Below are 11,585 nucleotides of genomic sequence, written 5' to 3'. Positions count from 1 at the left end.
CATTGGAAAGCTTATCAAGTCTACTTTCCAACACAATTATAATCAAGTCTAAATGATATGTAGATTTTAAGATATGGCCGTTTTAGTGGAAGGGTGTCGGTTTTAGGTCGAGTTTAGTGTTTTGCTCATATCTTTTTCGTTATAGCTCGGAATTGGGCTTATGATATATGGTAGGAAAGATTATTTAAAGGCCTATCCAACAAAATAATAATTGGATCAAAATTTTATAGCCATAAAATCAGTTTCTCTCAGTTTTGCGATGTGGACACGAAAAGTGGAAAATAGGTTATGGTTTAGGGAAATGAGCTAGAAATTGGATTGGTTCATGAAATATATTGGATAGAACATGAATTTAAGCACTCCAAAGATTAAATACTCAACTCGACCAATAATGGCGGTGAAAGGTGTTCATCAACGGGTTTGGTTTTGGGGAGACATTTTTAGGTGTCTACACTATATATATTGTGAGGTTTGGTTATTGGATGAGGATACAAGGAGGGTTGGCAGAGCAGACTACTAGCTCTGATAAAGCTTGGAGATTAATTTGGGGTTTTAATGGACCACCAAAGTTAAAGCACTTCTTATGGAGGGCCTGCAAAGGCTTCTTGGGTGTTAGGGAGAGATTATTTTACCGCCACTTAATTCCCGACAAGGTGTGCTCCATTTGTAGCAATGATGCTGAATCAATCATTCATGCCACTTTCGATTGATGTGCTGCTAAGGACATATGGGCTGCAAACGAGTTTAGTGTGCTGTTAACCCAATATCTAACATCGAGCTTCACTGACAGATTGCTTTGGCTCGTTGAAAAACTACCCAAGGAGAAGCTTGTGGATGCTGCCTCTTTCATGTGGGCTTCCTGGTCATGCAGGAGTAAGACTTTCTTGGAGGGGGCGAATATGGATTATATTGGTATTGCTGCTAGTTTTTCGAAGATGGCATTTGATTATTGTGAGTATGCAGAGAGAGTATTTCCTGGGAATAGAGGAATGGTTGTTGTGGGGGCTAGTTCGTGGAGCCTTCCTGCTATGGGTGTTGTAAAAATAAATTGCGATGCCCACCTTGGAGGTGACACACGCATGGGAGCAGTGATCAGAGATGATAATGGCAGGTTACTTGTGGTTGCAGCTCGTCAGGTGAGTGTGAAATGGAGTGTTGATGAGGCTGACTGCTGGTAGAAGATTTGGTCTTCAACTTGCAAACAGGTTGGGTTTCTCTAAAGTGCAGCTCGAGAGTGATGCAATCAAGGTGGGTTCGGGTGTGAAAAATCGTGTTGATGGACTCACTCCTTTTCATATGATATTAGATGATATTGTAGCTCTCTCTTATAGTTTTGCATCTTTTTCTTTCTCTCATGTTAGAAGGGGAGGGAATACTTTAGCCCACTTAGTGGCAAGATGGGATTCTCATGGTTGTGATGAGTTTGTATGTTTTGGACCTTTTCCCCAAAGCCTCCAAACTTTGTCGGATCTTGATCTCAATTAATATATGATTTGCAGGTGGTTTAAAAAAAAAAAAAATAATAATAATAATAGCACAAAGTCTTATATGTGGTTATTTACACCGTGTGGCAGGGGTTACCTCATTAGTATAGTAGGGGTTACTTGTTTAGTGTTAAAGGGGTTACTTTGTTAGTGCTATAGGATTACTCAATTAGTGTTATAGGGGTACTCAGTTTGTAATATAGGGGTACTTGGTCAGTTTTATACAGATTACTTTGTTCATTTATAAGTGGACATACGATATGGTTGGCCACACGCAAGATGAGCTCTTTTAATATTATATTTTCTCCTTTCATTCTCTCCACCTAAACGCACAACTACTTTTTTTTTTTTTTTTTTTATTATTATTATTATTATTTTGCTTTCATGTTCATTATTTTTCAATATGATATATTAACCTCATTATCTACTTTTTAAACTTTTGAAAACTCCAACTACCCCACTTTACACTTCATAAAATACAAAGGAAGTATTGTTCTTGTAAAAAAAAAAAAAGTACTCCCTCCGTCTCTATTTGATAGTCACTTATTCCATTTTTTGTGTCCAAAATGTTAATCACATTTGCTTTTTTCAATTACCATTATTATTAATATTTTTTTTTTTTACCAAAATTCTCTCCAATTTGCAAAAATATTTGTGCAAATGTAACTTTCATATGTAAATTTTGTTTTTTTCATGTACTTTAATTACTTTCTCACTCTACTTTTTTGCCTATTTAATGTAAAATTTACTTTTTTCAATGCACTTTTGCTACTTCTTATTCATGTTTATTAAGTTTGGTGAAAATTGTCCAAAAGTGACTACTTCCTCCGTGTTTTTTTAAGTGTTACACTTTGACCGACACATAGTTTTAGGCAATTTAAGTGACTTAAATAAAATAAGAAGTTAGTAGGGTAGGAGTATTAAATAATTGTAAAAGAAAGATAATGAAGTTAATAATTTATTGAAAAGTAATGAATGTGAGAGGAAAGATAATTAAAAAAAAGTAGTAGTGGGTTTGGGTGGGGACCATGAGAGGAGAGAGATATAGTATTTTAATGTAACTTTTTGACAAAAAAGGAAGTGTAACACTTAAAAAAACACGGCTGAAAATAGAAAGTGTAACACTTGTAAAAACATGGAGGGAATATCAAATAGAACGGAGAGAGTGCATGCCAAATGTCAAAACCACAATTTGGCTCTTTGATTCTATAGTGGGTTATCGAAAAAGTATTACATAATTAGCTGCTTTAATTTGATTGTGGACGATTTAATTTGTATATAAGTGTTTGTAAAAACAATAAAAAAAAAAATTTCTATATAAGTGATAAAGTAGTAGGTTGAACTGTTGAAGCATGTACAAATTCTTGAAACTTGTCTAGGTTCATTCCTATCTCTATCCTCCAATCAATCTTTTCCTAAATCCTATGAGAACTACCCAAAAAGAATCCAGGTTCATTTGACTCGTATTATTATTATTATTATTATTATTATTATTATTATTATCATTTTTTTTTGGCAAATTTCAAAAGAAGCCAAAAATACACTTGACAAACTTTCTTTCCCGAAACGTTCCTTCAAAATGTTTAAATTAAAAGGTACCCAAAACTAAATATTACCAAAAATTATGTTTCATAATGTTAGATGACTAGTCAATTAATCCTTGCGCCTACCCTTGGACCTTGGTGACGAATTACCTCAAGGCTTCCCCTAAATTCGTCAATAATACAGTGTTCGTTTTTCATTCTACATGAGGATAAGGAAAGTATAACGAATTATTTTTATTATTAGGACGAAGTGTCAATTTTAATTACGTACACAATATAAAGAAAGTACATGATTAAATTTGAATCACAATTATACCGGTGATGATGATGGGAATTGAAATAATTATTATAATTATTTTTAAATTTACCGGATATAATCGTTGTGAAAGATAATGTATAAAAAGGTTAATAAAAATATAATTTGTACAAAATATATCTTATTGACATATGTAAGAATCATAATTCACACAATTTGGACAATTAACTCCAAACAATCCTTATTTTTGACAAATAATCTCATGATTCACACATTTTATAAAAATAAAATCAATTTATTACAATCTCTATTGTATAAATTGTAAATTGAATATTTTATGGTGACCAATTTTACCATTACCAAAGATAATTCAATATTGAATAAGCCTATTGAATATTCCAAGTTCATCTCTGTCTTTTAGGCCCCTTTATTAAAATATTAAAAACCAAACAAAAGCACTTACGCAAAACTGATTCAGCCTCCATAACACAATTTTACAAATATTTTATTTCCAATTATTTCCCATAATGTTTCATTTCATTTATTTTAGAATCATTGAACATATAAATTACGGGTAGTAGTTGTATATATAAACCCACAAATCTTTGTCATTTGAGCACAATACCTTAGGCTTGGGCAAAAAGCCAGGCCTAATTTAAATAAACAAACTCAAACACAACAACAAATAATGGCTTCAATGGCTGCTATTTTCACCAAAACCCCATCAAATCCAAATATTTCATTACCAAAGCTTTCGAAAACCAGATTTGGTTCATCAAATATTATACCATTTTCGACCCGAAACTCGAACCCTCGGGTGCGAACCCAACTGCGATTGCGAGTCGCATCGCAGCTGATTTCGCCCGATGGAGGTAATCTTGTTGAACTAGTAGTTGATGAATCCCTCAAGAGAGAGAAAAAGAGGGAGGCTATTGAGTTGTCAAAGATCAAGCTTACTAAGATCGATCTACAATGGGTTCATATTCTTAGTGAAGGGTGGGCTAGCCCACTTTCTGGGTTCATGAAAGAAAATGAGTTCCTCCAAACGCTTCATTTCAATTCGCTCCGACTTGATGATGGTTCATTTGTCAATATGTCGGTTCCGATTGTTCTCGCCATTGATGATTTGGTTAAGGATCAGATTGGTGAGTCTCGCCGTGTTGCCCTGTTTGACCCTGCTCGTGATGAGCCGGTTGCGATCCTCAACGAGTAAGTTTTTATTTATTTCGGGTTCGTTTGAAATCGTGGTTTTCTGTTAACCAGAAGAAAATAAAAAAAAAATGTCAAACAAACCATTTTAGGTTGTATAGAAATACCCTAAAAATAGTGTCATTTGTAAACAACTATCCTTTTTTTTTATTTGTTAAAAAACTACCCAAAAGTTAAAGAAAAGTTTGAGTAACACTATCCATTTTCGTAAGAAAAAAAATGTTTTGTGAGTTGCGATAATTACAGCTGTTAATCTAAAACCAGTGTTTTTTCTTTGACACCATGGCCTTTCATTAGACCTTCTGAAAATACCCATTAATTAACTTCCCCTTTTTGCGATTGGGTAACACTACCCATTTTCGTAAGAAAAAAAACGTTTAGTGGGTTCACTTTTTCAATGTTCCTCCTTAATTAACTACTCTAATTACCTTCTTTCTTTCTTAATTAACTTCCCCTAAACCCTACAAATTAAAACCCTAAATTTAGACATCCTATCAATTACAATGGCCAATTAGACATCCTACCAATTGCAATAACCAATTAGTAATTAAAATGCAATTGAATTCAATCTTAAAGTCAAAATAACCGAAACCTAGAACTCAAATGAACCCCTAAACCCTAGAAATCAAAACCCCAAATTTATTTGAATTCATAAACCCTAATCCAAATCCCTTTAATTGCGTTCAATTAAAACTTGTATACAAATACAATAAATAATAAATTAAAAGGAAAGTGTGAATCATTACTTAAATAATTGAAAATTTGTCTTCAATTGATTGAGTATAATCTTTTGGATTATTGAGTGAAAGGGAAGTTAATTAGGGAGGAAAGAGAAGGTAATTAGGGAGTTAATTAGGTGAAAAAGTGAAAAAGTGGGCCCAATAACGTTTTAATTGGACGGAAACGTTAATGGATAGTGCTATCCAAACGTTTTGTAACTTGTGGGTAGTTCTAAACAAATAAAAAAAAAAAATTGTTGTTGTTAAACCCTATCTTTAGGATAGTTTTAGACAAAATTTCGTTAGTTTAAAATATTTTTGTATTTAGATTATACGAATTTTATGTCTATAGAAAAATTGTTGTGGGATTTTGTTATAATCTTCTCAATATAGATATTGACGGGATTTTGTTTCATTTTATTTTTTTTTACAAAGTTTTGATCTTTAAAGGGGTGTTTGGTTCACATAATTAAGATATGAGTTTAGAATAGTTTAAACCCAAGGTATGGGGTTTAGAAACCTTAGGGGGGGAGGTGGGTTTGGCTCATTCCCATACATTTAGGCATTAAATAAAAGAAAAACATTGCATTTTATAATCATACCAAACTTATGGTATTAAGAATCAAGTTCTAAACCCATACCACTATGGTTTCATTCCTGATTCCAACCCCATACCAGTTTGCGAACCAAATGCCCCCTAAAATACATACAACTAAGAGCAACTCCAATGGGAAGCTAATTTGATGATTAGCTTGGCATGCCACATAAGCTTTTAAGCTAATATCATTTTAGCTAATTTTTGCTTCAATGGCTAGCTATTAACTTAGTAATAGTTGTTGGATTGAAAATGCATGGAAAGAGCTAAATTGATGCAATTGGCATTTTATTTTAGCAAGTTTAATTCCCAAGCAAATTAGTTTTGCCAAGCTAATTTGCTTAGCCAAGCTAATTCAGTTTTCTAACTCCAATGGTTAAGCTAGTATATAGGGAATTATTGAAATTATAAGCAAGTCCCTAGCTACAACCATTGGAGTTGCTTTAAATATTGTTAAATTATTTTTTTTAAAGAAAAATATTGTTAAATGATCTTAATAAACGTTGATAGTCTAAAACTCTAAAATGAATGATTTGTTTTCTTTAAAAAAAAAAAAAAAAAATGAATGATTTGTAAATTGTATTGCAATTGTTTATCGATTAATGTCTTCCTTATTTTTAATTTTTTTAAAAACAATTATTACAGGGTTAATGTGTACAGAATGGAGAAGGTAGCGGGATTCGAACCCCCAACCTTAGAGTGGAAGGGGATGTTTTAAAAATTTTCTTTTTTTTTTTTTTTTTTTTTTTTTCTCTTCTTTTCCGTACTATGTATTACAACTTCACAAGTTTAACTGTTGAAGTTTATGATTTATTCTCTATATTTTGTTTTAATCTAAAGTTATGTTTAGATTTTGCTGCTTTGGATATTTGATATTTAGGCTTTAGAGAGAAAATATCTTTTTTTATCGTAGATTTCAAAAAATCTATTCATTATTTTATTTGAATTTAAAGTTGACACTAATATAATGCAAATAAGACTCTTTGGAATACAAAGAAAGAGACTGATACCATAAATTATTTTTTGATGGGATAATCATTAAATTTGAGTGCTTTGTTTGCTTCTTAAGATACCCTTAGTGATTACTCCGGTAGACTTAACATTCAAAACACTTCTATGTGTGGGATTGAATCTCAATTTGGATTGAATTTGAAATGAAATTTTTATTACTCATTGTGTTAATCTGTTCAAACAAGTACTGTTGCTCAATGGAGTAACATGTTTTTGCTTTAGCCTTTTTGAGATACTTGACATGAGAGCTGCCACTATTGATTACTTCGTAAGATTATTTGTAAACTAAAAAAATGGCCAAGAGTGAGTGCACTCTTATTAATTTAGTTGTAAGTCACCCATTATGATTTAGAATGTACTGGAGAGAATGGTAGACTTATTATAGGAATCATGAGACAATACTAGAATTCTTCGAAGTGTGCAGAGTTTTCATGTTATACTAAAAAAACACTCCTAATAACGAACTTGTACTCCATTATTAATTTAGTTGTAAGTCACCCATTATGATTTAGAATATACGGGAGATAATGGTAGACTTATCATAGGAATCATGAGACAATACTAAAATTCTACAAAGTGTGCAGAGTTTTCATGTTATAGTGTATAAGTTTTTAAATCTGCACCTAAAATCCGTGCATGCATTTTAAGATTTGATTCTTTTTGTTGACAACATATACGTAGTATATAGTACATGCCTCTGGGTTACTATTGACATCTATAATATCTCTTATATTAAGGCGTGAAATTATTTAGACAAGCACTGTTAGGCAAATCTTTGACTTTAGACCAATAATATTTAGTTTTGTGGCTTACCAAGTCTTTTTTCTTGTGTCTTTTAGAAATTTGACAATTATTTGAGTATTTGCAGGAAAATATTTGTTGACAGTTATTGTAGGAGTAAGGATTTGCTGTGTTTATGAAGAAGCTAGATTTTGCTCAGTTTCAGTTAGTGATGCAGTCAACCCCATAATTTTAGAGCCAAAAAAAAAAAAAAAAAAAAAAAAAAAAAAAAAAAACATCATAAAAGAAAAAACCAAACTTTGATGTGTTCAGAATTTTACACATGTTCCTGCCATTTTTTTTTTTTTAACATATGTTCACATCATAACAATTGTTGTGTGTGTCAAATATTACATGATAAATTCCCTGATGGAATTGCCGATGCTTTAAAACTTTTGCCCATTCATGTTTGTATAATGCTTCAACAATCTTATAATCAATTTTACTGTATTTGTTTGCCATCCAGCATTCAGATATACAAGCACAACAAAGAAGAACGTGTTGCAAGAACATGGGGTACAACTGCTCCTGGTCTTCCTTACGTGGAGGAAACAATAGCTAATGCTGGAGACTGGTTGATTGGAGGGGATTTAGAGGTTCTAGAACCTATCAAGTACAATGATGGTCTTGATAGGTTTCGTCTTTCCCCTGCTCAGCTACGCAAGGAGTTCCTCAATCGTGATGCTGATGCAGTCTTTGCATTTCAACTTAGGAATCCAGTGCACAATGGTCACGCTCTGCTAATGACTGACACGCGTCGTCGACTTCTTGAGATGGGATATAAGAATCCTATCCTTTTGCTTAATCCACTAGGAGGCTTCACTAAGGCAGATGATGTTCCGCTGCATTGGCGCATGAAGCAACATGAAAAGGTTTGGCAACCTGCTCTAATAATAATTGCATTATCTAGGCATTTTACACCGTTAATGACTCTGCTTGGCAATTTACACATCATTGTGACTACATGACATGTTCATTGGAAAATTTAACATATATACTTCATACTGCAAGCCATTTTAGACCATAAACTATGGCTCTTACACATTATATGAAAGGGTGGCATGTAGTATGATCTAAATTCTAGAACTTTTGATGTTCATGTCATCATCATTTGAGAAGCTTCTCGTGTATGGAGTGGATCCTACCCCCTGCATATTATTTGAAAATTTGGAAAAATTTTGTTTCCTATTTTTGTTTTAGGATAATTTATGATGACTCTACAATACCTATTACGTATAATTGTAGTGGGAAGAGTACTTAAATTTTGTTTCCTATTTTTGTTTTAGGATAATTTATGATGACTCTACAATACCTATTATGTATAATTGTAGTGGGAAAAGTACTTAAATCACGCAGCTACACTATAAATCTGAAGGGTTTTTAGTGCTTATTCTGTCTTTATCTTTAACATTAGGTTTTGGATGATGTGACAATTTTTTTTATGAGTAGGTAGTACTTTATTTCATTAACACTTTGTTTGGATAGGAAGAAATGGAAGGAAAAGAAGAGAAGAGAAATGGAGGGGGACAAAATCTCTTGTTTGGGTAAAAGATTGGGGGAAGGAAGGGGAAGGAGAGGGAGGGATCCATTTTCCCTTTCTCTATAATAACCATAATCTCTCCAAAATTGGAGAGATCTGGAGGGAAAATGGAGCTCACCTCCCCCTCCCTTTCTTTTCCCTTCCCTTCCTCCATTTTCCCTCCCCTTCTTTTCCTTCCTTCTTTGCTATCCAAACAAAGCGTAAGTAGTCAACTTGAGGGGGAAAGTGAGGTTTCTGACAAGTTTTTTCACAAATATAGATAGCACTTCATTGAACTGTTTTGCCATGCTTCGTTATTGTTTGGACGTGAGTAGATTTGGATGATCCCCTTTTCTTCAGGATATTCAGATAATTTAAAGAATAATAATCCCAGATTAAATGCATGGCATCCCTAACTGTTTTAAATGTGACATATATTAGGTACTTGAAGATGGGGTGTTAGATCCAGAAACGACTGTTGTTTCGATATTTCCTTCTCCTATGCACTATGCTGGTCCAACTGAGGTACAATGGCATGCAAAGGCTCGTATTAATGCTGGTGCCAATTTTTACATTGTTGGCCGTGACCCTGCTGGCATGGGTCATCCTGTTGAGAAAAGAGATTTATATGATGCTGACCATGGGAAGAAGGTGCTTAGCATGGCTCCTGGACTCGAGCGACTCAACATCCTTCCATTCAAGGTTCAAAATTTTAGCTTTGAATTATGATTCTTTTTGGTCTGTTGCATGTTTAAATGAGGTATTAATCACTGTTTCCTAAAACATCAGGTTGCTGCTTATGACAAGACTCAAGGCAAAATGGCATTCTTCGATCCATCAAGGCCTCAAGATTTTCAGTTCATATCAGGCACCAAGGTAATCGATTGTCAATCTACAATTCTAACAGGGCATCGATAGTTATGCCATTGTTTTAGCTTGTAAAACATTATAAATTGATCAAGTTTGTCCTATTGCAGATGCGAACTCTGGCCAAGAACAAAGAAAATCCCCCTAATGGATTTATGTGCCCTGGTGGATGGAAGGTTTTGGTGGAATACTACGACAGTGTTGCTTCTTCTGACAATGACAAGATTCCTCTAGCCGCCACTGCTGCTGCTGCTGTAGCTGTTTGATGAGTTTTTTTAGTCTCATTTGAAACTTCTATCGTTTGTGTGAAATTGCTATGAATTCCTATTTCCTACGAATATTTGTCTCGAAAACTTTGTACATATTTCTATTTCTGGAGTTCTCTGGTCAAAACTCACTGCTTGGTACCAGGTTACGTAGGGTCCTGAGTATTTGCTCCCCTACCCTAAGTTCGTGGAAGCATTTCTGGGGGAATATGCATAATTCTCCGTTCTAATTCAAAGGCTTTCGCAAACCATCATTGTAACAAATTGGAATGAATAATGAATGAACTGTGGTGATCTCACATTGTATGCTGGATTGTTCGAAAACTTAGGGTCTTTGCTTACCTGAACGGGTATCTTGTGTCCACCTAAAGTGTTGATGTTGGAATGTGGGTAATTCTTTCTGTTTCTGGGTTCAAAAACTTTTGTATACATCCGGTTTACATTAATATTATTAATATTAGTGTACATCAAGCAGTATAAGGGTAACTTTTAGCTAATTTTAGGGTAACTTTTTGCCTATTATTGGGTAATTTTAAACATAATACAATTTTTATATAAATAGACAACAAGAAAAGTTTTATAAAGGTAATTTAATTACATTCAATCATTAATAATTGATTTTTAGTCATTTAAAATGTGATTCTTTACTAATAAAGTGTAGATAATTTTTATTTGAATTGGGTTACTTTTTTACGCATATTGGGGTAAATTTTATTCATTTCAGAAGTAACTTTTAATCAGTTTAAGCTATCTTTATAATGGATGTACAATAATTCTGATTTTTTTAAAAGTTTGTGTTCTTGGTTATCTTCTTATTTTATGTTTCGATGTGATTCTTATCCATTGTCCTACTGTTATTGTAAAAGAGACGGAGAAAATATATATACGTTCGGCAAAATAATAATTCAAAACTAGTCTAATATATTAGGAACTTCGTAAGTTCATTTGGATAACCCGGTTATTCAAATTGTTGAAATCGTGATACTGCAAGGAAAGTAGGAAGCACAACATATCTGCAGAAAACGTACACAGGTACACTCAACAACAAAAAAATCAATTGAAACGTGAAATGTGCCTTTCGAGTCTAATAAAACGTGAAAACATAAGTCCCTCATACGATAAATATATTAGGTAGTTTCATATGTTACCTGATCTTCTAATCAAACTGGTATTTTAATTTACTTAACAATTTATATATATATATATAAACGATTTAAACTATGTTGTAGAAATGTAAGGACTAATAATGATATTGATGCAAATGTTCGATTAAATACATAAAAAAAAAAAAGTTACGCATGAAATATTAGAAAATTCTAATAATAACAAAAAATA

At 33.0% G+C, this 11,585-nt stretch overlaps 1 protein-coding gene across 1 annotated transcript; it reads left to right on the top strand.

Annotated features, from left to right (window-relative positions):
* Positions 1–3,745: 3,745 nt before the first annotated feature.
* LOC145632080 (ATP sulfurylase 1, chloroplastic-like) lies at positions 3,746–10,612 on the top strand. Its single transcript, XM_081684355.1, has 5 exons — positions 3,746–4,493; positions 8,065–8,470; positions 9,559–9,819; positions 9,907–9,993; positions 10,095–10,612. Exons 1-5 carry the CDS (start codon positions 3,973–3,975, stop codon positions 10,248–10,250), a joined length of 1,431 nt encoding a protein of 476 aa, XP_081540481.1. The 5' UTR covers positions 3,746–3,972; the 3' UTR covers positions 10,251–10,612.
* The last annotated feature ends 973 nt before the right edge of the window (positions 10,613–11,585 follow it).

Source organism: Chenopodium album, chromosome 5, assembly GCF_948465745.1.
Source record: "Chenopodium album chromosome 5, dcCheAlbu1.1, whole genome shotgun sequence".
NCBI lineage: Eukaryota > Viridiplantae > Streptophyta > Magnoliopsida > Caryophyllales > Amaranthaceae > Chenopodium > Chenopodium album.
The sequence above is the reverse complement of the archived record's forward strand: the minus strand, read 5'-3'. Positions and strand labels throughout refer to the sequence as shown.